At 44.3% G+C, this 26,634-nt stretch overlaps 1 protein-coding gene across 1 annotated transcript in view; it reads left to right on the forward strand.

Moving 5' to 3' along the window:
• The first annotated feature begins 5,064 nt into the window (after nucleotides 1–5,064).
• IL1RL1 (interleukin 1 receptor like 1) overlaps nucleotides 5,065–26,634 on the forward strand; it is a 59,421-nt gene continuing 37,851 nt past the window's right edge. The window contains exons 1-5 of the mRNA XM_019485037.2: nucleotides 5,065–5,327; nucleotides 18,003–18,076; nucleotides 21,948–22,143; nucleotides 22,440–22,617; nucleotides 22,712–22,874. Coding sequence (XP_019340582.1) covers nucleotides 5,260–5,327; nucleotides 18,003–18,076; nucleotides 21,948–22,143; nucleotides 22,440–22,617; nucleotides 22,712–22,874 — 679 coding nt within the window. The 5' untranslated portion in view covers nucleotides 5,065–5,259. The remainder of the gene's footprint in view (nucleotides 5,328–18,002; nucleotides 18,077–21,947; nucleotides 22,144–22,439; nucleotides 22,618–22,711; nucleotides 22,875–26,634) is intronic.

The following is a 26,634-nucleotide window of genomic DNA, read 5'->3' on the forward strand; positions in this document are numbered from 1 at the left end:
TGGTGTCCTTCACTCCCGACCTGCAGCTTCCTGCTCCCCATGGTGCTCCTTATTCCTAACTTGCAGTCCCCTGGCCCCCCAGCCCTGCTGGTGCCCCGCACTCCCAACCTGCAGTCCCCTGCTTCCTCCCAGTCCTGCCAGTGCCCCTCACTCCTGATCTCTAGCCCCTTGCACCAGGGCCCCTTGTTCCCTGGTGCCCCTCACTCCTAACCTGCAGTCCCCTCCCCCCACAACCCTGCCAGTGCCCTGCACTTCTGACCCACAGCCCCTGCTCCCCCCTCACCCCCCCAGCCCTGCTGCCCAAGCAGCTTGCTTGCACACATACACGCGCACCTTCCAGCAGTTGCCAGGGCCTGTGCACAGAGCACGTGATCTCCCGACAGCCAATCAGCTTCCCCACTGCCCTCCAGCCCCAAGCAAAAGCAGAGGCAAAGGAAAAACCTGGACATTTGCTTGCATTTTAAAAAACACACCTGGATGGAGGACAAGGGGCCAAAAAGAGGAAATGTTGGGGAAAACTCAGACTTATGGTAACCCTATCCCAGGCAAGACTTTAGTCCCTAGTGTTCAAACAGCAGTGTGGAGCTGCCCCCATTTCTGAGTCCAGCTCTTCAGTCCACTGACCAAGCCAGTGAGATCTCCAGCTCCACTGTGCACTCCTCTGTGTAGGGCTGGCCATGTATCTGGGTCCATGAAGGCAGTTTTCCTTAAGCGTGCCTGGGGATAACTGCTCTTCTGGTGTGGTTTAGTACCCATCAAGGTTTTGGGGCTTTAAGCCCATTTGATGGAAATGGGAGGCTCCTCCCTAGCTTGCTCCTGTGACCATATAGCTGAGGGCAAGCAAAACTTGGGGGCATCTGAACCCCAAGCCTCTGGGTTTGCGCCTGCATGTAGGATGCCTACCAAAGACCTAGGAAACATCTGAAATCCCAGGTGGGGATGGAGGAAGTTTGTTGGTTTCATAGTTTCATAATTGGTAGGGTCGGAAGGGACCTGAGCAGATCATCAAGTCCGACCCCCTGCCGTGGCAGGAAAGAGTACTGGGGTCAAACGACCCTGGCAAGGTGTTCATCCAGCCTCCTTTTAAAGACCCCCAGGGTAGGAGCCAACACCACTTCTCTTGGAAGTTGGTTCCAGATCCAAGCCGCCCTGACAGTAAAGTAGTGCCTCCTGATATCTAGCCTGAATCTACCCTCTGCCAGCTTGTGACTGTTATTTCTTGTCACTCCTGGTAGTGCTCAGGGGACCAGGGACTCTCCCAATGCCTGCTGGTTCCCCCTGACTAGTTTGTAAACGGCCACTAGATCCCCCCCCTCAGCCTTCTCTTGCGGTTGTAGGGCCACTTATGGTTCTGGACTGACTCATGGATTTGGACTTGATTTGGCTTGGAACACAACATATTTCCTTAAAAAACAAAAAACTCCCCAAAACCCCAAACAGTTTCCATGTACACACTGCTCCCTCTTCCCCTTTCTCCAGCCTGAAGCTTCCTTTTCCTTTTTCACTTGCCCCCTCAGTCCCTGGGGGGTTTCTGGGAGCTGTAGTCCAAATTAACAATCAACACAGCTCTGCAAACTGCCCCCTGGTTCCTCCTGCTGATACAAGCATTACTTTCATATTACAACTGCATCTAGGCTGCAGTTGCTTCCTTGCTGCCTTCCCTCCTGCAGCTAACCCCTGTTCAGTTGCTTGGGGCCCTTTCTGCTGCAGTCTCTCTCTCAAAGTAACAGGGGTCCCAGGTTCCCTGTTATACACCCTTATGCAAGCAAGAGATTGTGGAAAGAAGGGCTCTATCAAACCTTCCTGTATCTACTTGAGAATCCCTGACCTCTCCTAACAAATGATATATTTACTCTGGATTTTAGAAGTATTGTGATTCTATCAGCCTTAGAAGGTGGATCAAAAAGTTCCCCAAATAAATTGCTCAGTTGAAATCAATGCAACCAGTCCTGCAACAGGGATCACTGTGGTATATCTACATTAGAAAATCAGTAAATCAGTGCCTAGATTACTGCAGCAGTTACTGATGATGTAGAGGCTAAACCCAAGCCAAACTGCTAGCACAGTTTAAAAACATTGATGCAGTGAAAGTTTGGATGATGCAGAGGTACAAAATAAAAATCTCTTGAGCTCTGTCTATACCAGCACTTTCCCTTGCTGCTATCAAGTCAATGACCATTGCTGGCAGTTGCTGTAACATCACAGTGCATGTTATCTAAAGCCTATCAGTGCTCGGACTGCCTATTCTTTTTCAGTTAGCAGCTTACTCAAGAAAATTGCACTGTTGCAACCACAAAGAACATCCCGTTCTGAGTAGTGGTGCTTGAAAAGATGAGAACAATGACTGTTTTCAGTAGATTCGGTAGCTTATTACTTTGAGTTTTGTGTTTTGTGTTTTGCTTTTTTTGTAGTTGACCTAGTAGCTTCCTTATGGAATACAGGTATCAGATTCACTGAGACCCAGAAGAAAAATGTTCCTTTAGGTTTGCCTGCATGACCAGTAATTTTCCTAATCTTTCTTTTTGCCCTGGAAACACCTGGGGGGTGGAGGGAGGATGAGGAGGGGGGCTATGTATGTCTTTGAAAAAGGATGAAGGATAACAACAGGTTCTTGAACAGTGAGGCAGCAAAGATGGATTTAGTAGGGAGCGGGGGGTGAGGGGAAGGGGGGAATAACCTTGCTATTCATGTTATTGTCTAGCTATCCTGTTTTCTTTTCATTTTCTTGAGAGCGCTGAAGCTTCTTCAATGGCAGGGAACAGACTGTCATGACAATATCCTGTGAATATGTACATTGGTGAGGATGGAACTTGTGTGGGTTCCTGTGCTTGTGGAATAGCCGTTGACTCTTTCATTTCCCCTATGTCTTTTAGATAAAGCTTTCTAGTATTTTTTTCATGTTTCTGCACAGTCTCTGTAAAGAGTCATTTTGGCTTATTTTAGCAATTATTTTACACAGATGCTTATGGAGTTGGAGCATATGTAGTGGAGAAATTAGCTACAGGCCATTAAAAGCTGCTCTTGTGGTTATATGGAATTAATTTGGGGACAGCTGGGGAGAGTTATATCCCACCGACTACAATCTTAGAAATGCATGTGTGGGCCAAGATGGAATTGTTTCAGGAAGCTTATCAGAGATGAGTTCAGCAGAGTGCTGTCTTGGCTATTGCTGGATCCACATGCAGACAGAGACGGGTTTGACAAATAGCAGAGGCAACAGTCTGAGCTGCTAAAGCTGTCATTGAGTGGCTATGTGGGTTGTACTCTAAGGACTAATTAGTCCTGTGCAGACTTCTACCTCAACTGTCGCTGTCTGTGCCAGTAGTACAGAGTGATCGGATAGACAGCAGGGAGTTTAGCCTTGTTCAGAAGCAGTGCAATGCAGTAGCTGATAAGAAAAATGGGAACATTACTAAGGATTTGTAGTAGGGATTGCAATGTCAAACGTAAGTATCAGAGGTAGGCTGTGTGGCATTTGGTAGCATTACGTGACTGCTGTGAGTCTGAAGTGGTGTAGGTTGTTGCCGTGTTGGTCTATTCCAGGAAGAGCACACACCAACTGCAGAGACTTCTCCAGCCTGATGAAGAGTTTTTAAACCCAAAAGCTTGCTAAAATGTTTTTCCCCCAACTATTTAAGTTTGTCTAATAAAAGATCTCAGACTCACCCAAAGAACCTTGTCTTCCTGTGAGTCTGAAGACACTCTTTATAGCTTTTCCAAGCCTGGATCTTGTCCTTGGCAGGTTCCCAGGCCATCCTTGGATAAACATCTATGGATACAGAAGAATTTCTGATTAAGTCTGGCAGAAAAGTAAGCAAGCAAACACTCCTACAGAACTGTACTGGCTGTTCACAGAAAGGAAGTACAGCTTAATTCTGAAATAAGTTCTTATAGGGCAATCTAATAAGAAAGCACAGGATGTATTGTTCCTTAGCATTTTCCATATCTTATACCCCAAATGTCTCTTTGAGTTAACTTCTCCCTGAAATGATGATATTCTTGGATTCTTCATCTAATAGGCCTGGTATGGCTCTAGTTTTGGTACTTTGGGTATTCATTTACATTGTTTTGTTACACCAGGATGTACAAGCCAGCTACTCAGGTATAGCTTCTTGTAGTGGGGTGCTATTACATGGCACCTATATAAGTGATGGACATCTACTCCAATGTGAGCTAATTAGCATGCATTAGAGCAGACTCAGTTAGTCAAGTCTGCTGTGAGTCTGCTGGGGCATGCTAACTAGCGCACTCCAGCAGCCTCCACCTCGTGTATATTCAATGTCCCCATCCATATTTCAAAATGGCTGCAGGGGCACTTTAACTAAAGCTCATTGAATGATGCTGAATACATGTGATGCCGGGGGTTCTTTAATTAGAGTAGCTTTTCTTTCCTTGCAACCCTCTCCCAATCATGTGCATAGATGCCCACCGTGTCTTGCAGTTAAGTTGTAGATGGTCAGTAGCACCATGTTTGCATTGATCATAGAGCTACTCTGGGATGAAAGCAGATAGAAGTCATCTATACCAGTATAGTTTTCCCCATAATTTTCCCAGGACATTTATACACTAGATTTAAGTAAATTGCACTGTGGTAGGAGTTGATAGTATCTGTCCATTCTTGTATATACCGGTGTAAACAAGTTACACTGCTAAAAACTCCATTGCCTGTGCCTACAAAAGCATATGCATTTTTGAACCTTTTAGTCTTTGAGGTGCCACCCTGCCCTGCCTAATGCCCTCTATGGTCTAAGTTCTGCTCTGTCCTTTCTGCATCCCAGTCCTTTTTCTGTCAGGCATTTTTGGGAAAGGACATGCAATAACTGGCCAGCAGGCTAACTGCAGCATAATCCAAAGGCTTTTAAAAAGGTATTTAAGCGTTCTTGTTAATGATAAATAATGACCTTGTGTTGCTATGTAAGAGTCACATTTAGTGTGGGTTAGCAGAAGTCATATCTGATAGGTACTGATTATCAGAATACTTTGCCTATCTATAAACTGATAAACCCTATTTAGTGGGCGGGGTCTTAAAACAGGCTGTAAATCTTGTTTCTGAAGACATGAAATACAGAAGCCAGTTTAAAAAGTTTTCAATGATCTCTAGTGCATGCCAAAGTAAACTGATCACTGCAGAGGATTCAGGCAGACAGATGCAGCTGATTTCTGTCTTGAATGTTTCAGTTGATAGGTTGGTTTTCTACATTATAATTTAAATAGAGTTCAATATCTGACAAAGATTCAAAATAAAAACACCCAAAGAACATGCAGGAAACTGCAAAACAATGCAAGATCGATCCTTTTAGAGTAAGCAATTATTCCTTTAATCTCAGGTATGTAAACATTTATTTTGGATTTAATTAATTTTCAGTAAAAAGAGTGAGGGGGAGGGAATGCACATTTGTGTGGAACAGAGGTAACTGGAACTGAAAATGATGTTGCATGTTATAAGGTACATTGTGGGAGCTGCGTATCTCTCTCAATTTCCTGAATGTAATTACTTACCTTAAATTATTCTTCTTGCATGCTGCTTGTTTTACAGAGCTCTCTTTTGCACATTGATAGACTTCCTTGTTTTAAAATATTATATAGGATGTAAGTAATACTAGAACTCTTCTGAGTTAATGTTGAGCTTGCTGAGTTACATAGTTAGATTTCTGTCTAATGTAAATTGTTTTGGTACCCTGGAGTGCTTTTTCAAGCACCAAGTCCAATACTATTCTCAGTGTTTCATTATGTGATCTTATTTTCAGTTGTAATGAAAGTTTGGGGTTTGCAAAAGGTTTGAAAATAACATTCATAAGGTGAATCAGTGTTCATTATATCCTAGTGGAGTTTTCTAAGATTTATGCATGTTGTTGGCATCATATATGTTGTGCGCTAGATTTTCTTAAACACTTTGAATGTGTTTTCATGTTTTTTGCTATGATGAAATGTGTTTGTTTTTAATCATGCTTATTTTTTGTGAATGTTATTGAAAAGAATATCCATATGAATTCAAATTATATTTTTAGAAAAAGCCATAAATATGATTTGAATAATTCATATAGATAATATGAATTAATAGCTAAAACTTGGTAAGCAATTTTTCCCTCTATAGACAATTTAATATAAAAGACTGACATTCTAAGCTGTCTCTACTTCCTTTGAAATCAGTGATTTGCGGCCACTCAGCACCTTACATTATTGTATTTATTCAGCATATATTTGTATTAGTCAGCAAAATATGCCATATTATATTAGGTCCAATGTTTGAGAGTACTTGAGTTCCTTGGTAAATGTTTGGAGAATGAGCCCATAGAGATATACCTATTTCTTGAGACCTGAAACTTATTACTAGATTCAGTGGAAAAATGAGGCCAAATGGTAGAACTACAGGGAAAAATATTTTATGTGGAAAATTCTCATTTTTGGCCAAATATGAAAATAAACCTAATCACATTTTCCAGGAAATTGCAGGTAGTTTTATCATTAGGCAGGCTTTATAAATTGTAAATTTAAAATAAATTTTCAAACATTGTAGTGGGAGAGGTTCTCCAACTAGTAGCAGAACTAGAGGTGGGCAACTAGTACATCAGCCCTGGGTGCCCAATTAGTAGAGGCAGAAGAAAAGCTGTGGCTGCAGTTGCTGGCAGCCCAGCCACCACTGCTGCCCAAGGGACAGAACCTGGTTGTTAAGCCTGTGTCTCCTCCATAAATGTATGTGTTTCCATAAATCATTTAGCCTAGGCTCACTCTGTTTTAGGAGTTTTTCACAGATGTTTGACTGGCCAGAAGAAGACTGCAGCTGCTCCCAGTCAAATTGCTGGAGCTACTTGCCAGTTCCCTTAGTTTATCATTTGGCATTTACTGCAACCACCTCATGTCTTGTACATGTATTTTCATTTGTGTCAAATGGGTATAACATACTACTAGATCAAAACAATAAGTACTTAAGGCATCCTGTTTGTCTTTGCTTTGGACAATGTGAATGGTTGCATAAGCTATCAAGCCCCATACTGTCTTTGAGAGCTGGAAAGATTAATCCCTAGCCCATCTTATACTGAGGGAATTTGGAGATTTGCCATTGACTTCAATGGATAATGGGAACAGAATTATTTTTTTTAGCAACGCTATGTTCAGAAAGCATTCTTCTTTAATTCTAGCCAACATGCTGTGTACATGAATTAATGCTCTACTGAAAATTGCTGCCAAGGCACATGTGGCAAGTTTTAAAATGGTAGTACAGTGCGGATAAAAATAAGAATGCAATGGCTAGATTTTTCTGGGGAGAATTTGCACATGCCATGTTGCTATCTGTCACCCAGTCTGCTGGTCCGCATTAGACACAGAGCAAGACCCTCATGGAACAAGGGGTTTGCTGGGAAGATAGAGGCATAGCTCCTGGATCTTGTGAGGCCATGCAGAACTTAATACAGGTAGCATGCCAGTTCTAAGTTGTAGCCCATGCATAAATTAAGTCAGATAATGGTAAACCCATTCCTGTGAGTCCCTGCATGGATTAGTTTGGCCAGATGACATTATATTAGGTTATTTTTCATTTTAATAATATGGGTGTGAAGGGAGCTCTGAGGTAAAACTCACCCTGTATAGTAACCAAGGGCTGCTGAAGTGAACCCTGTTGCTGTTACAACATTGCCTGTCCAGAGGCAATATTTTTTGCAAGGCAAACTCATCGGACACATTCCCACAAGTGTGCATATGCATTTACCTGGGGACAAACAGCAGTGGCGCATAGTTGTGTCACTGTTCCTTGTCCCTAGGGAATGCCCCAGCATGCACACATGAGCACACAGCAAGTTGCTGTGGGTAGAGTAGGAGAAGCTGGGTTCAGCACCTGGGCTGGCCACAGCAGCCTTACCTGGGGTCCCAGAGGCCTTCTGGGCCTTCAAGCAGTGGTAATCTGGGCATGCAGAGTCTGGCTGGCAGCTGGAGCCTGGCTCTGGCTGGCCAGGTTGTGGTTTTGGGCTATGCATGCTATATCCATGTGTGCCACCCTGCTTTTTGGGGGGGCTTTTTTTTAGATACCAGGATTTCCCAATATCACATTTTGGCTTTGCACTACAAATACACAGCACAGAGAACCTTTTGACAGGTGCCACGTACATTTTGCAGAACCTCAACAGTCTTTGAGGTTCTGCAAAATGCATGTTCCTGCTTGTCTGGACCACCCATAGGTTTTATATAAAAATATATATTTTGAGAATATAAAGGGACAAAAGCATCCTATTTTAAAAATAAAAGCTTGGATTCTTTAGTTAATGGATAGTACTCTCGAACATGGAGAGAGCTATGATGGCTTGTGATTTTTCAATAATCTTCAAAAATTGTCTTCTAGAACAGAAATTGCTATTGGTTATACATGTACTAGCCGTCTTGCTGCTGCCATATCGCACAAAAAATTCTTGCTCCAAAATACAGCTGCCAGATGAAATGAAAGGAAAGAAAATGGAGAGAGAGGTTGAGTGCGCTCAGTCTACTACATCCCAGTTGACATATGCAGTTCTTAAATGTTGATTGCTTCTCCTACTTCTTGTCATCTTGGTTAGATATAACCATACAAAGTATCTCTAGAACAGTGGTTTTCAGCCTGTGGTCCATGGAGGGTCCACAGACTATGTCTAAGGGGGTCTGCAAAAGATCACTATGATCAGTCAAAAGTATGTGAATACCTACCCTTACAATCCAAAGGGGTCTGTGCCTCTATTTAAAATTTTTTTGGGCATCCACAAATGAAAGAAGGTTGAAAACCACTGCTCTAGAATAAGCAGTGAAACAATTTGTGTATGCATAATCATTTGCACACATGCATTGGGATCAATACATTGTGGAATCAGAATCAATAATTTCACAAAACCAATGATATCAGGTCTTTTTAACACAAATGTGCTTAGTAGCCTAGGTGAGTGGTGTTCTTTACTGATGTGGACTAGTTGTTCTCAACCTTTTTAAACTGAAGGCACTCTTCGTTAGACTTGAGGCAAGTTGACTCTCTAACTTTTGTGAATTGAGTGACACCCCATTTCAAAAACTAATTTATTGTAGTGCTTACCTCCTTGTAGAGGGGCTGGGCATTGGGTCAGCCAGGATCTCCCAACACCCTAATTAAGAATTAGTGATCTAACTTAGAGTATTTTTATGCTGCAGCTAGTGACCTGTGAGAGCTAGTTTCAAGCTAGCTCTAGTTACTTTTCCTGGCAGTGTTGCTGAGTAACATAGCACTCATGATAACTACATCCATCCCCCACCTCCCCTGAAAAGTAAGATAAACAGGTGATTAGCCCATGCTGAACTTGGACTAAAATAGGTGCACTGCCTGCAGTACCCAAACTTGCTAATTTAAAGCTAGCTCAGGCTTGTATACATGAGCTGAAGTCACAGCTTTGGGCTCCCTTTAAGGATAAGCAACTAATGACTAATGTATGGAGCCATATTTCTCTATGTAAGAAAAATCCACAAATGGTGCAAATATACCAAACTGTTTCAGTTGCTATCAAAGTGGAGTGAAATTACCTTTCACCTATTATGTGTTAGCAGTGTCCAGGTCATGCACTGCATTTCATCTTGTGGTAAACTCTACCTCCCATTATTAATCCCCTGAATTATCAAGGTGAAACAAGGTTTAAACCAAACTAAGATCTAAAACCAAAACCAACCTCAACCCTTGATGTTTATGGAATAGATCAGAGTTGTCCAACTTCAAGTCAGCCTGGGGCTGCATACGGCACTGGTCATAGATCTTAGGCTGCATGCTGTGTGGGCTGCCCAGATCCCCACTTCATGAACAGCTCAAGCTACTCCAGCCCAACTGCTCCTGTGCGAGGAGCGTGATCCTGCTTCCTGTCCCCACAGCCATATGGTCAGAAACTCAATAGGCCATCTCCCACTGTGCTGCCCTGCCCCAGAGACCCTAGCCACCGAAGCAGCAGAGGAGCAGTGGGGCAGCCTGTCAGCCTGCAGAACCTGAAAGCTGTATGTTGCAGGCCAGAAGTTGGACAGCCCTGGTTTAGATAAAGCAGACAAAGGCCACACCTCCTTCCTCTCCCCAAATTGGGCTAGATTAGGGCTGGGTCATGCCCCTTTCTCCCAGGGGGCCAGGTTGGGGCCAAGCCAAACCACCTTCCCACACATGGCTAGATTGGGGTTGGGCTGCCCTCCTCCTCTCTCTGTGTGGCCAGATGGGGCCCCACCATGCCCACCCAGACAGAAATGCTGAGCACCACTGATCTAAACTGTCTCTGAGAGGTCCGGGCAGACTTTTTTTGGGGGGGTGGGAGGGGGGAATATTGTTTTGTTTCATAGACTTCGATTAAAAAAAACAAAAATTAGAGTAGCTTAGGTTGCAATCCATTTTGGGCATCTAGATACCTACATGTAGGTATTGGTATATGTAAAATTGATTTAAGCCCTTGGTGCTAGGTTTATTTCTTTTTAATTAATAAACAGCCACCTGATGTTGACTATATAAAGGGATCCAGGAATACAGACCAGAGCTCAAGTCTTCCCCTTGCAGAGTGTCGTAGACTAGAAAGACAGGGTCCTTTTTTGGTTCTTCTCTTGGCTCCACAGCTCTTGCACTCTTGGCCACCCAGTGATCCAGATTCGACAGGGGAGGTAAAAGCTTGCTCCTTCTCAGCCTATTTTCTAGATGTTCCTATTTATAGGACTTACAGCAGAAATTGTGTCTCAGTGGGCATATCTACACATGCAATAAGTCACAATTAAAGTTACTGAATGTTAGCTTAATGCACAATAACTGAGTTTTTGGCAGGTGTCTACCCGTATAGGCAACTGGCACTAAAGTTAGTGCTATTCCCTACGGTCTTGCTGTGTCCTTCTGGGGCCAGGGGGGTGGAGCTCCAGCTTCCAGCCACATGGCTGTCAGCACTTGGTAACCATCTGGGAAACTTTGATCCCTGGCCAGCCCCTTCCCTGCCCAGGAGCCATGAATCCATGCAGCAACTCCCTCCTTGCCCACTATGCATCCCCACGCCATGGCTGCTCCAGCTCCTGCCCCTACCCCTGCCAGCAATGCCTAGCACCCCACTGTTCCAGCTGGGTCCCTGTCAGCTATAACCAGCACCCTGCACTATTGCTGGCCATGGTGCTGGCCCTGCTGGCCCCAGGAGAGCTGCACACCCACCAGCAGGGGCCAGGGTACTGGCTGTGGGAGGCCCTGAGCTCCCTGCTCTAGCCTGCCTGCCCTGCTGCCCACACATCCCCTAAACTCTGCTCACCCACAGCACCACTCTCAGGACATGCACATGGGTGAAACAAAAAAAGTAATTACCCTCACAACCCCCACCCCCATCCCTCCTCCCTCCCCCTCAACAAACAGAACCCCTGTCCTCCTCAAACAGAGCCCTTCCACCACCCTCCCCACCAACCAACAATAAAGAATCCACTTAGACATGGAAAACACTATTTACAAAAGGAAAACACAATTTACAATATTTTGGGGCCAAGTCAGGGGGTCTGGCAGGCAGGAGGCACCCAAGGAGTTCCTTTGAGGGCCAGGCAGGGGCCTGCTGTGGGACAGCAGGCAGGACATAGGTGCCCTGTGGAGCCACGGGCAGGGGCTGGGCACTGGGAGGCATGGATACGGCTCCAGACCCTGCTCCTTCCCCAACTTCCTGCAGGCCAACTGCTCTGCCATGCTGTTGCCCAGCCCATGGTGCCCAGGCTCAGGGCATGTGGGGCTCCTGGACATCTGGGGTGAGGGGCCAGCTGTGCCCCCACCTTTCCTATGTGGGCCAGCCCCTTGCCATGTTGCCACTGTGCCCTGAGCATGCCCCTGATGTATATGTTCTGGGTGGTGCATGATGAGCTGTTTGTGTAGGCTGAGGGGTACCCAAGCCACTGCGCCCTGCTGCTGCTGCTCCTCCTGGTGCCCTGGGCACACCTACACTCTTGGTTCAGGACCCTGAGCTATGACAGCATGGGGGGAAAGCCTGGGCTTCCCTGCAACCTCTGCTGCCATCTGGAGGGCTACCTGTGTCAGTACTACACATCCCTGCTCCCCACTGCTGAGGAGGATGTGGCTGCCAGCATCGACACCTTCCTCAGGGGGTGAGAGGCCCATGCCCACCCAGTTGTGGGAACACAGGCTGCTGAATAAAGTTCTGAACTGTGTCCTGCCTCCCTGCATGCTGTAGGGGAGGAACTCGGTGCCAGGGGAGTGCAGGTGGTCAGGGGCAGGGCCAGGAGCCATTACTGGGGGCAGGGCCAGGGGTGGGGACTGGGAGGGCCCTCCTTCAGTGTGGGACTTACCACATGTCCAGGGCTGGCATGGCTAGTGGCTTGCTGTGGGCCTCCCTGTTGGTGATCATGTCCAGCTGCACCCATTGTCCACATCCTGAGATGTGTGGTGGGGCAGCCAGTGCTGGATTTAGGCTTAAACTACTTAAGCTACAGCTTAGGGCCTCACAATATGAGGGGCCGCTAAATAAGAAAAAAAAGATGGACATTTTTGTTCTACTATAACAAAAATATACATATATATGGCTCTACAGTTATTATTCATATTGAGTTCATACATTTGTTCAGAAATAATAATTCATTTTAAAATGTCATGAAAATCCATTTTTGTGGCTTTTGTGTATTATTTTTTATCATATGGGGCCTCTTAAGATGGACATATCTTAGGGCCTCAGCATATCGTAATCCAGCACTGGGGCCAATTTCTGTCCAGGCCCCACCCAGGGAGCAGCTGGCACTGCTGGTGGCCTATGGTGATATAGCCAGTTGGTTTTTGTGGGGTGGGGCTGCACTGAGGGCAAGGCACCGGCTGGCCAGAGCTCCCTAAGCTCCCAGTGGATGTAGTAGCCAGGGAGGAAGATGGGGCAGGGTGCTGAGGCCTGAGGGCCCCTCGTCCAGTGACATGTCACTGGAGGGGTCAGGGCAGGGTGAGGACTCGGCCAGGCTGCCCTTGATGGTGACACTTGCAGGGGTGTGGCCTGGGTCCTGGGGTGCCAAAATATGGGTCAGCTCCTGCGTAAAGGCTGTGGTCTTATGGGCATGACCAGACTGATGACTGTGGCCAGTCATGGCAATGCACCATGCTCACAAGGCCTTGACCTTAATGTGACATCGCTGCACCAACCGGGAGTACCCTCACTCATGCATGCCACTTGACAGGGCCCCATAAATGTTGGCATTCGAATGCCCACCCCGCGCAAACTGCCTCTGCATATTGGCATGGCCCCAGAGTGCCACAAGGTGGCCAACCTCCTTGCAGTTCCAGCTGGGGGACCTGGCAGTTGGTATGGACATGCACATGTGGGCAGGGCCAGAGCTCAATGGGGAGGATGACAAAAATGACATTCTCATCTGGCGCTGGTTCTCTGGGCCCCTGTGCAGCCCCTGTGTAGCTGTCTGAGTGTCACCAACCCTAGACAGTGCTCCAGAGCACTCAGCAGAGGGGCACAGCCAGGGATTGGGAGCTACATGGCAGAGGCACTTCACAACAGCACCTGCAAAGAGACACTGCTGGGGCTGAGCAGCACCACAGAGTAGGTGATGGCTCTGCTGCCAGAGACAGCCAGCCAGCAGCCCTGGGGAGATTTCAGGGCTGGCAGGGTGTGCAGAACGTTGTAGCCCTTTGCAACACTCACCTGTGGCCAAGCAGCAGCTCTGCAGAGGGGGCAGGACAGGCAGAGGCAGCCTGTGGCCTGTCCAGGGAGACACATGATGACTGCTGGGCTCCTGGACACACAACAGGCTCCTGGTATGTGTGCCCCAAGGCATAAAATGGCTGCAGGCTTTTATACCCAGGAGCTAGAGGCTGCTAGAGAGCAGCCCAGCCTTGGAGCAGGAGTCGTGGCCAGCCAGGAGCCCTGGGGCTGGGCTCAGGCTGGCCCTCTAGTGGCTGGGCAGACCTGGCACTAAAGTTAGTGCTGGGTTGTATCTACATGTGCGTTACTGTGCATTAACTAATCACACTTAAATTTGATACCTGCATTTGCAGGTATCAACTTTAGGTGCAATTAGCCATTTTTACTGTACAGTAAAGGTGTGCACTTGTAGATGTGCGCTTGTATTATGCAGTAAATTAGCTCTTGCATAGACACATACAGTTAGGCACAAAATCTCCTGGCATATAACAGGACCATTGTATTTCTATGTACGTCAATCTCAGTTCATTCAGAGAGTACCTTGGTTTCTCTCTTTTGCTGCTGTCTATTTCATCCCTGCCTTCATGGGGTTGCTGAGTCTCATTAAAGGCATTAATCCTGTGAGAACATGAATGAAACCTTCCTTTAGGAACACAAACATTTTTTAATACAATGTGTATAGGTGGTGAGGCAAAATATGGGCCTACATTAGAATCCTCTGCATGCGTGTGTGTGTGGACTCAGTAAGACATGGTTAATTCATTCTGAGGATAAGTAGCCATTTTGCCTTATTCACCAGTCCACCTCAGTCCTGGTGGGAGTCCTGTTGGTTTCTATAGGAAACATTTTGGCTAGTTAGTCATTGGTTTAAATAATAATTATTTGGTTTATAAAATGGCATGCATAGTAAATATCTATAGAATTTGCTACTGAGAATCCATCATATTAAAAAAGTACACTAGAACTCAGATCAGTCATATCTGGGAATTTTGCAACCTGCTTAATTCACAGCAGAACAAGCAGCTCAGCTGTTTGCTGCAGCTTTTACTTCAAAGTGTGCTACTTCTCTGACCACCTGCAGCTCCTCAAAGGTCCTATACAACTGATTGGACTCTAATAACCTTTGAAAGAGAGCAGTCCTGTATTGCTATTTTCTGTGGTTTTGTATAACCACAACATACTCTGTTTTCTTGATATACTGCGTCAAGAATATTTTTGTTGGTGTGTCTTGTGATTACATAGTAAATCTAGGAAGGCAATGATTACTGATTATACATACGCCACTCATTTTCTCTTGAAAAACTGAAAATATGGCTAGCTACTGGTGATAACTAGTCACTCATGAATACTTAGTAGTCATTATCAATCCCCTTTTGTTTGATGAATTGTCCATTTTTTGCCATGTGTGTATATAATGCAAACCAAGAATGGTTTAATTGACTTTGTTCAGGCTTCTAACAAGAAAGTGCCATTTAGCTGTGAGCAATGTCATGATAATTTTTTGTGAATCTAAGGCTACCTATAATAGTAGTGACAGCATAACCTTAACTATTATCTCATTTACTTGAATATAAGACACATCTGATTATAAAATGACCACCCCAATAATTAGATTCTATATATGGAAAATGTTTTAAATTTGTTATAATTTTCCAGGTATAGACTTTAACTATTGGAGATTTGCCTTCAATTTGTCCCCTTCCCACTGCTACAGCAGGGAGAATAAATCTGTGGGTCTGGTAGCCCCCTCAACCCCTCAATTTAATTCTCTAGGAGCCCCTTCTCCCCTTCCTTACTGTCAGATTCTGCTCTGCCTGAGCACAAGAAAATGAGAAGCAAATTTGATAAAACTGACCTAGAAATAAACATACCTATAGTAACTTGCACATAGGGAAATTACTAGAGGTACCCATAGATTTATTTAGTTCAGAAGTGATGCATTTTATCTTTTTAGAAACTGCTGCAAGTTTTAGCAAAGTCTGTAAACACACTTTTAAGCAGCACTTCTGCATCTAATACAAACTAAGCATGGTATTAATCCAAAGCCAAAAGGCTCATGATTTACCATATAGTTAATTGGACTGGGCCCCAGCAGAGACAGCATTTTAAGCCATGATGACCCCACAGCTCAGCACTGCTCCATGGGTGCAACTGGCTGGGGCATGAGGGTGCTTCAGTGCAGGGGATGCCTGCTGGCTAGTCCCTCGCTGGAGCACCCTTGTGCCCCATTCAGCTCCTCTGCAGTATGTTGAGCAGGGTCAGAACAACCTTGGGCTGGCTGGCTGACCCCTCTGGACCCTCTGCCACAGTGTCCAGGAGCAATAAATGCCAGTACAATATGTGTCAAAATGTATAGCTCTGTATTAATAGCACATGTAGATAATCCCAGTATATGTGACTATTCCAGATACCTCTCACAAAGGATCCACATGCTAATTATCCCCCACTTCTGACTGGAACTGGGTGTTTCATAGTTTCATAGTTGGTAGCGCTGGAAGGGACCTGAGCAGATCATCAAGTCTGACCCCCTTCCATGGCAGGAAAGAGTACTGGGGTCAAACAACCCCAGCAAGGTGTTCATCCAGCCTCCTTTTAAAGACCCCCAGGGTAGGAGCCATTACCACTTCTCTTGTAAGTTGGTTCCAGATCCTAGCCGCCCTCACAGTGAAGTAGTGCCTCCTGATGTCTAGCCTGAATCTACCCTCTTCCAGCTTGTGACCATTATTTCTTGTCACTCCTGGTAGTGCTCGGGGGAACAGGGACTCTTCCAAAGCCTGTTGGTCCCCCCTGACTAGTTTGTAAATGGCCACCAGATCTCCTCCCAGCCTTTTCTTGTGGAGGCTGAACATATTCAGGTTCCGTAGCCTCTCCTTGTAGGGCCTGCCCTGCTAACCCCTGATCATTCGAGTGACCCTCCTCTGGACCCTCTCCATGTTGTCCACATCCCTCCTGAAGTGTGGTGCCCAGAACTGTTCATTTTGGCATCAATAATGACTCCAAGATCCTTTTCTGCCTCTGCACTGATGAGAAGGGAGTTCCCCAGCCTGTAGGTCTGCTGCTGGTTCTTCCTCCCCAGGTGCAGTACCTTGTACTTTTCAGTGTTGAAACCCATCCTGTTCTCATCCGCCCACCCCTGTAACCTGTCTAGGTCCAATTGCAGCCTATTCCACCCTTCTAGCATGCCCACTTCTCCCCATATTTTAGTGTCATCTGCGAATTTGAACAGGGTGCTTTTCACCCCCTTGTCCAAGTCGCTGATGAAGATGTTGAACAGTGCGGGCCTGAGGACGGGGCCCTGCAGAACCCCACTGCCCACTGTTCTATCATGTTCTTGTTATGAGTCCTGGTATCCTATGCAGATGAGGTGCAGGGCAACCTGGTTTGGCTCCATTTCATGGAGGGCAGGGCCACACTAATCACATGCAGGAGACTGAGAGCAACAGAGAGATTCTGGGAAAACTGTTTGGGGCTCCCTTCAGTGATGTTTGCCAGAAACTTAAGGCAGGTTAAAAACCAAGACTTATTGGAAATGGGAAGGAAAGGTGCAGCTTGGCTTTGGGAGTGAAGAGGAAGCCTATGCAGTGCCTCACAATGACTTGAAAAAGAAAACCAAAATATATTCTATGCAGTGGCTCACCATGACTTGAAAAAGAGTCATGCTGAGGGATATTGAGTGCAATGGGCACTACCATGTATCGTATTCAGATAGACTGCTCAATCCTTGTGGCTGCCATCAGCCTCTTGGACTTTTTAGCTAAGATCAAAAGTAGCATTTTTGGCACAAAGGGAAGGGTATTAAGGCTTACTCTGGCCTTTCTGGTGCAAGCCTGGTATCATAGTACCTCCTGGTCCAATGCTTATTCCTTCCTTGGGGAACAACTCCCTGTTTTTTTTAAAGGCCACACATTCACGCACCCGCATTCGCACCTGCGCGCAGGCGCTCACGCGCACACCCCCCCCCCACAAGTTCTCATCAGTATATTTGTCCCATATGGGCCATGTGTTAGTTATGTTCAGTGTTGGCTGGATTTAATTAATTTTATAGTTGGTTTCCATTACTGAGCACATGCTGCTTTTGGCAGCAGTTTAATGACAGAAATATATTTAGTGAGGTTTCCTTGTATGCAAATGTAAGATGAGAGACTATTTACTCCATATTGATGGGGGGGTGGGAGGAGAACCTTGTCTTATATTTGAGTAAAAATGGTACCTTGCTAAGATAGCAAGCCCTAAAGTCAAAAATACCCTTCTATCCAAAGATCAGCAGATGTGATTCAGCTTATCACTGTTATCTGTTAAAAGATGTATACTGTTATCTTTGCAGTAGTGATAGGGTTATATTACTGATGTAGTCAAAATGTACTTTAAGAAGACATTCTTTCTTTCTTCGTTTAGAAATATGACGTGGATTCCATGCTTGATCTTGCTATCTATTTTCTTCCTCTCTGTTTCCATCACATCAGAATCATGTAAGTCACATTTTGGTGGTATGTAATTAAGTCTGCTCTGCAAAACTGTCTTGAATTTTTAAAATAATAATGGTTTTTTCATGTTCATCTAGCCCTCTGTCTTATTTATAACATTTTTCATCCTCCTCTGTTTGTTTAGCAAACTTTCTATTTTTCAATTATTTCCTCCTTAGGCCAGACAATTCCCACACTTCCTAATACCCCTGTTGCTGCTCCTCCAACTTAAAATGGTTGGTGGGGAAGGAGCACTGCTAATCTAACAGAAACCATCATAGAGGGCTTTTCTTTGTAACTCCTTGTTTTCATCTGGCTAACTTTTCTTCTTCTTTTTCACTCCCCCCCGCCTTTTTTATTTTTTATTAATTTTTTGTTGTACTTTCTTTGTCAATTTTTCCAGCCTTCTGCCTGACAATTCTTTTTCATTTTTCAGTGTGCCCATCATTTGAAGACTTGGTTGTCTATCTTAAATTAGTCACTTCAGCATCTGGGTGCTTATCTGGCACCCAGGCAAGGTTCTTTGAGTATATGTGATATCTTTTATTAGACCAATTGAGTAGTTGGAAAAAAGTTCTTGGCAAGCTTTTTGGTGCAGTCACCCTTCTTCAGGTAGTTTCATAGTTTCATAGTTAGTAGGGTTGGAAGGGACCTGAGCAGATCATCAAGTCCAACCCCCTGCCATGGCAGGAAAGAGTACTGGGGTCAAACGACCCCGGCAAGGTGTTCATCTAGCCTCCTCTTAAAGACCCTCAGGGTAGGAGCCAACACCACTTTTCTTGGAAATTGGTTCCAGATCCTAGCCGCCCTGACGGTGAAGTAGCGCCTCCTGGTGTTTAGCCTGAATCTACCCTTTGCCAGCTTGTGACCGTTATTTCTAGTCACTCCTGGTAGTGCTCAGGGGAACAGGGACTCCCCCAATGCCTGCTGGTCCCCTCTGACTAGTTTGTAACAGGCCACTAGATCCCCCCCTCAGCCTTCTCTTGTGGAGGCTGAACAGGTTCAGGTCCCATAACCTCTCCTCGTAGGGCCTGCCCTGCTGACCCCGATCATGTGAGTGGCCATCCTCTGGACCCTCTCCATGTTGTCCACATCCTTCCTGAAGTGCAGCACCCAGAACTGGATGCAGTACTCCAACTGCAGCCTGACCAGTGTCACATAGAGGGGGAGGATCACCTCCTTGGACTTGCTTGAGATGCATCTGTGGATGCATGAAAAGGTACGGTTGGCCTTCCTGACCGCATCCCCACACTGTCGGCCCATGTTCATTTTGGCATCAATAATGATTCCAAGATCCTTTTCTTCCTCTGCACTGATGAGAAGGGAGTTCCCCAGCCTGTAGGTGTGCTGCTGGTTCTTCCCCCCCGAGGTGCAGTAACTTGCATTTGTCAGTGTTGAAACCCATCCTGTTCTCATTCACCCACCCCTGTAACCTGTCTAGGTCCAATTGCAACCTAATCCTCCCTTCTAATGTGCCCACTTCCCCGCGCATCTTAGTGTCATCTGCAAATTTGAACAGGGTGGTTTTTACCCCGTATAGGGAGGGAATCTTTTTACCCCCTATAGGTATAGGGAGTCAGGGTGCTTTTTACCCCCTATAGGTATAGGGAGTCTCTGCTGGTCTGAGACTCCAAAGAATGAGAGAAGCTAAAAGTGTGGCAGGATGTCAGTGAGGCACCCAGACATCTGATAATCCAGTTTCCATTTCTGTGACAACTTTGTCATCAACATGTGGAACTGAACATTCAAAAACCTGATTCAGTGTGGTTTTTTCCCTCTTCCAAATTTCCCCTCTCTGGTCTCATTTTTCTGTTTGTTTTCCTTAACTACCCACCATGCCCCTCTCTTAATTTCTCTTCTGTTTGCCTTCATTGCTTCTCTTTATTGACCAGTTTCTTTTTTCACCTCTCCTACCCTTCTGGCTTACTTATTCTCTTTCTTCTCAAGAACCTCAAAGAGACTTTCCTCTCTTTTGGGGATTTGTTCCGGGTGTTTTGTGTGTGCATCTACACAAGACATTTACTGAAAAGTTGACTAATTAGCTCTGCAGTAAATGTGCATCTACACATGCGGCCCTATTAGGCTGGAGTAAATTAATCAACTCCGCAGCAGGACAGTACTTGTATTTACATATTTAAATACAAACCCTATTCTGCTGTGGAGTTCTTTACTCCACAGCAGCGCATATGTAAACCCTGCCCCAGCTGGCTGGCGCACAAGGATGCTTCAGTATGGGGGCTACTTGCTGGCTTGCCCTGCCCTGAGCACCCTAATGCCCCAGCCAGCCCTTCCACAGCACACTGAGCTGGGGGAGCAGCTCTGAGCTGGCAAGCTGATCCTCAGGGCCCCTGCTAGCTAGGGCTGCTCCAACCTGGCTCAACATGCTGCAATCCCAGGTGCATGTTCAAATGGCGTGCCTGGGAGCAATAAACTTTGGAGAAACAAGCTCCAATGTTTATTGCTTCACTTTAATTTCACATGTAGATGCACTCTGTGTATACTTTTTTGTGTTTTCCTACAGAGCCTCTTGCCTATGTGGTAATTAAGGGCATCCAGCTAATAGCAATATAACAAAGTACAATCTCAAACATATTTAAAACACTTCAGCCACCATATGCATAACAAACAGCTGTGCTGAAATAATAGTCCTAGTAATATGGTAATAAACCTGATGTTCAGTTGTGCCTGTAATACAATTAAAGAAAATGTTAATATATAGCAAGAAAGACACTACAAACTGGAGTTTTAATAAGTGTAACCAGAAAACAAAAATTGTTTCACAAAAAAATTGGGGTTTTGTCTGTGGATTTTGTTCTGCACCAGGATGAACCCAAGACTTTTTAAATTTTCCATGACAAATGAGGGAGAGTAAGCTCTGACTGATTTTTCTGTGCAGTTTGGTTCAGCAAATCAGTGTGGAAAATGATTTTGTAAAAAAATTCCAGCTTTATTTTTTGTACTATAGCATTCTGAAAATACTTGTTTCCAGACTTACTTTGCACAATAATTATTAGCTCTATGAATGTGTCACTTCTAGATATGCAATATTTAGAAGGAAATAAGAACTATGTTGGTGCTGATTTCATCCCTCTATTTGTTTCTGAAAGTCTACTGGGTTACATAAATATGAGAGCTTCACTCAGTTCCCTTGTGTGTATGGTCTATTAAAACCACAGAATATTTACTTGGACTCCATTATATGCTATTATCATTTTAGTATAATACAAATCCAACGTAAACTAGTTCACAGCAAACATACTGCACTCATATAGCAAATACACTCTGAACTTGAAGTACAGAGTTTACACAATGGGTATCCTGTATATTTGTAAAGTAATAAAACTGTCTTACCATTTTGGATTTTGACTAATAATGGTTTTGACTACTAATGGTTTGTTTGCACATAAAAACTGCAACTATTGAAAAAATTAAAAGCTCATCTTGTGAAATCAAAGCAGTGTTCTGTGTGCTGATTCACTTAAAATCAAGTTGAATGTCAATTTAGTTTGAACTTGATGCAGCTAACATAGCCGAGGTTTAAAATGATGTAAAAGTAGCTGCAAATCAAGTTGCACCACTTTAACCAAATTGGGTCAAAACTTTACCGATAATTAAACCAGCATAGTTCTTGTATAAAACTGGCTTGACTTGTATAACAACACACATGTACTATCAGTGGTCAGTCTTTCTCTTCTGAAATGTTATTGCAGTTTCCTACTGAATATATAAAATGTTGAATGCTTACAGTTTGAAATTCTGGCCTCAGTCAAGTCCATGTGAAATCTCCCATTGATTTCAATGAGGTCAAGATTTCACCTCTAGACTTACTAGGTATTTTTAATTTAACTGACACTGAAAACTTTTTTTCCTTGTGCAGTTGATGCAATGGAAGGTGAGGCTTTTGTTGTAAAATGCCCTAAACGAAACAGTCTGACATTTAAATGGTATCACATGGAAGGCAACAAGACCATTCCTGCAGACGAAGGAGCACGGATACATTCCTCTGGGAGATTTCTTTGGTTTCTGCCAACAGCAAAAGAGGACTCTGGATATTATACCTGTGTCACGCAGTAGTAAGTGGAACAGTGAAAATGCAGTTTTTAAGGCTGTGTTTTAATGAGGGATTTGAACTACCTATCTCTAATGTTGGCATGCACCAAGTACCTGCAACTTTTATACTCCAGTCCCTATTTTTGTCATGATTTTTTTTTAACATTTTTATCTGTATTTTATGTCTTTCAGTATACTCTTCTATGTATACTGTGTGTGTGTGTGTGTGTGTGTGTGTAAAACAACTAGAAATGTAGGTTATTTCTGGATATGCGTAGAAATGTTCCAACATGTTCTGTCATTTCCATGGTTTTTTCAGTTCTAATAATCTTACAACACATTCCAGAGTAAGTGTGATGGTGTACCCATACGAACGAGACATTTGTTTTCCAAGTCAAATACGTTATCCAAAAGACACTGGAACTTTTATTTCTGGTAGAGTTGTTTGTCCTACAATAGACAATTATGAGAATGCAACTCTTGTCCACTGGTATAAGGTAAATATGAACACGCTAAGTGCCAATGAAAATTAGATTAGATGATTATGTCTTATTATAGATGGCTAAATAAAGAAAGTGTCTTATTTTCCAGGATTGCAAACTTCTCCAAGGAAAAAAGTATTTCTCATGGAACAAATATCTTTATATTAAGGCTCCAGTAAAAACTGATGAAGGATATTATACTTGCCAATTTACCTACACATACAGTGGAAATGAGTATAACGTGTCAGCAACAAGACTCTTTGTAGTTAAAAGTAAGGTAGCCATATTGCATCTTAAATAAAATAAGGGATTATTACTTGCCTTGCTAGATCAAAGTGAATTTTATTAATCAATTATTTAATAAAAGGTTGCCCAATATTTTGTTGCATCTTGATAATAAATCTTATAATTAGCTTCTTGAATATAAATTTTGTGCATGGAAAAAATCCACAAAAATGCATGATTGGGCTATATTTCTTAATGGTCTTCTAGGGATACCTTATTCTTGACCACATTACAGCTATCAGCAACAGCTTCTAATGATATTGGCAGCTGGATGTGGTGATAACAGGGGTCCTGGTTTTCTCTGTTTAAAAATTGCAAATTCTCTGATAAGAATATCACAAATTCTCTGATTAAGCCTTCCAAATCTGTGATTAAAATGAAAAGCCTCTCTATACATAGGTATCAGTTGAACACAACATTTTAGTGCTATATTTACAGTTTTTAAGCAATTTGAAAACTTATAAATGCCTCAATCACTATAATAAAAAACATTCTAAATACCTATGTATTTTGGCATTTGGTTTTGTTTTTTTAATCATGGAAAATCAGAGGTCCTGCTGCCCCCCTCATTCACTGGGATGTGGGTCCAGCTGTGGTTGCCCCCCCTCCCAACTGATCTGTGGTACTGAACAGCCCTGATATGATGTTGCCCCTCACGCCCAAGCCACCGCCCCCCGCTCCCCCCAGCCCTGCTGATTTGAACCTGAACTGGAACTGAATCACCACTTGCCCTGTCCTACAGAACCACAATGGGAACCAAGCCACAAAAATGACTAGGGTCACCAGTTAAACTCATGTCACAGGTTAGACCAGGGTTACTAGTTAAATGGGGGTCACCATTTACCCCAGCAGTCAGATTGAGGTGACTAGTTCAGTCTTCATTAAAACTGCCTGTAACAATTTTTTAAAGCTATAAAAATCACTGGCGCACATGAAAACATGCATAGGTAAAATGACATGCTCACTGCTGCCACAAAGACACGCCTCACTGCTCTATCACGAATCCTGGGATTTTCTCTGAATTTGCAATTTCTATCGCACTTTTTTTTCCTCTTTCGCTCCTTTAGTTTATGTGATTAACAGAGATGGAATTAAATGTAGGTAAACAGCTGTAAATAAATACTACTGCTTTCTTAGTGGACTCATATTTATTCTTACAACCATTTAAGATCAACTAGTTCCAAATGCCCATTTCCAAAGCTTTCTTAACACTTTTTGCAGTTGTAGCATGTAGGAGGTGGAGAGGCAGGGGAGCAGGTAGGCTCCTAGCATCTGAGGAGCAATGGGAGGTTTGGAGCATGCCTGTAGGAGCTGTGAAGGGGGTTAAAGGCTTGGGGCAGGCTTCCTGGCTGGGAAGGAGTAGGCTGTGAAGAAGTCCCTAGGCAGTCCCTCTGGATGGGCAAGCTGGGGCCACAGCTAAGACCACTCTGTACACCCAAAGGAATTATGCACAGAAAAAATTCAAAATTATGTGCAGGAAAACTCAAAATTATGCTAAATTAATTTTTTTTGTACAAATTAAACTAAATATAACACTATTTGAACCTTCTTTAGAAATATATGCAGGTACTTTGTATGGTTGGGGTGTGTGTGGGTTGTGTGTGTGGGGATTTGTGAAGGTGTGGGGGTGTGGGTGGTGGGAGGGGTTATGGATGGGTGTGGGGCTTGTGGAGGGTTTGTGAAAGGGTGTGAGGGGGTATGGGTGTGTGTAGGGGGGTTTGTGGGTCGGTGTGGGGTTTGTGATGCACAGCCCCCACTGCTGGCAGCTTAGAAGCAGAGAAATTATGCTGGTTATAGGCACCTGGGGCTTTTTTAGATCCAAATGGTAGGCCTAGTGTGACTGTAGCCTCTATTGGGGGAGCAAAGTTGAATTGCTTTTCCTAGGGTAGGAAAATACCTTCCTAATTCCCATTTAGGTACCTCCAAGACCATACTGGCACATGCCCTTTGAAATCTGTGGTCTTTGGAGAATGTGGCTGTCATCAGTGAGACAGGTATGGAATCGGTTGTGCAGTCTTCACTGGTAACTCATCAATAAGTTTCAGTATTATCATTGTGGTTAAGGGTAGAACTGACCAGAAGACAAATACAGTTTGCAGAAGCTTTCAAGACTTTAAAATTTTGGTTTTGCTGTGCACTGAGATGAAAACCCAAATGTCAGCATGTTTATTTGAGAAAAATAGAATTGTGATTGTTTTCAACTTGAACTCTGAGCTGTTTGGTTTGGCAAGGGCTCAGTATAGCTGGTGATCACCAGTGGTGTGGGAGATAGGTTCTAGTCCTGCCTCTGCTGAATAAAGGATAAAGTTTTTCCTACCAGATCCCTCTGAATTAGGTCAACCTGAGACCTGAACCTGGATCTTTCACATCCCAGGATTTATAGAGTATGGGAGTACTAGACCTCTTTTTGCTGGGAAACTATTTGGGGGTGAGATAATTGTTCATTAAAACTTTCAGCTTGGACAAAATGTATTTCATTGGCTGAAAATGTTCCAGCCAGGTCTAATCAAGGATAGTGAATACGTCACCCTTCCCTCTTTGCCACAGACTTCTCCACAGTCAAAGTAGTTTATGTCTCATATGAGCCAGACTGTTATATTTGACTTCTCATGAAACTGAATGCAAAGAGATGGCTGTTGCAACATAATTTGTAGAGGACAGGGTTGGGGCTCTTTTTTTGCTACCTGGGTTCAAACATTGTCAAGTGTACAGAATGCAGTCAGAGACCTATAATATTACTACCTCTCTCGTTGCTCCCATCTCCTTCATTCCAGCTGCTGAAAAAAGAAAAGTCAGGGTTAGGGGAAAGAATTGATAACCCTGATATTTGGGGAGAAAAGAATGAAAGTTGTACTGCAGAGCCATTAGACAGATGAGATTTGGGGGCTGAGGCATTTTGAGATGTTCTGGGGAATGGGAGGGCAAGGGAAAAAGTTCCGAGGGGAGACTGTGGAGAGGGGCTGGAACATGGTAGAAAGAAAGAAAAATGTTAGAATTTAAAACAAACACAAAGACTTGGGGCACTTTTACACGTGGTTTGAGGGTGGGGAGGGTGGCACTTTAGATTGGCTCTGACAGCCACTCTAATTAAAATGCTGCAGTGTCTCATGCATCAGTGTCTCCAAGCTTATGTAGCCCAGGTAACTTGGGTATATACTCCCCTTCTCCGATTGAAGGGGATTGTTAGCTGGCAGGTGTGCTGTGGGGGTGGGGACGGGAGACTGCAGACCGCTCAGTTTCCCTCCGTCCCTATAGAACCAGGCCAGGACAGTCAGGGGACTTAACTATATAAACATTTATTTACATTAATGTATCACAAGGGAAAGGAACATGGATATAAACATATGTACAATATATATATATAAGATATCTAAACCAGTAACATAAATAATACGTTCTGGGTAAATGACATAAAACCTTATACCACTGCTCCAGATACAGGTTGAGTCACAGGTAAATATCTGATCTGAAACAGATAAGCCCCAAAGATAAGTTCAATCCCGAGGGGAAACCCCAGTGCTCTTGGGCTTTTCCCAAGCCCTACAAAGAAGCTGGTAACTTTAGGGGGGCCCTCTCAGTGGGACCTCCCCTTTCAGGAGCCCTTAACTAACCGAGGGGGGACTCCCCTCCCCTGTGGGAATCCTCTTTCCCTGCAACTCATGGCTCCCAGGCCTGGAGGGTGGTCCTTGTCCTCTGTGCCAGACTGCTCTCTCACCTGCAGTGGGCTTCGGGGGGGGGGGGGGAGGG

The sequence above is a fragment of the Alligator mississippiensis genome, chromosome 1, assembly GCF_030867095.1.
Source record: "Alligator mississippiensis isolate rAllMis1 chromosome 1, rAllMis1, whole genome shotgun sequence".
NCBI lineage: Eukaryota > Metazoa > Chordata > Crocodylia > Alligatoridae > Alligator > Alligator mississippiensis.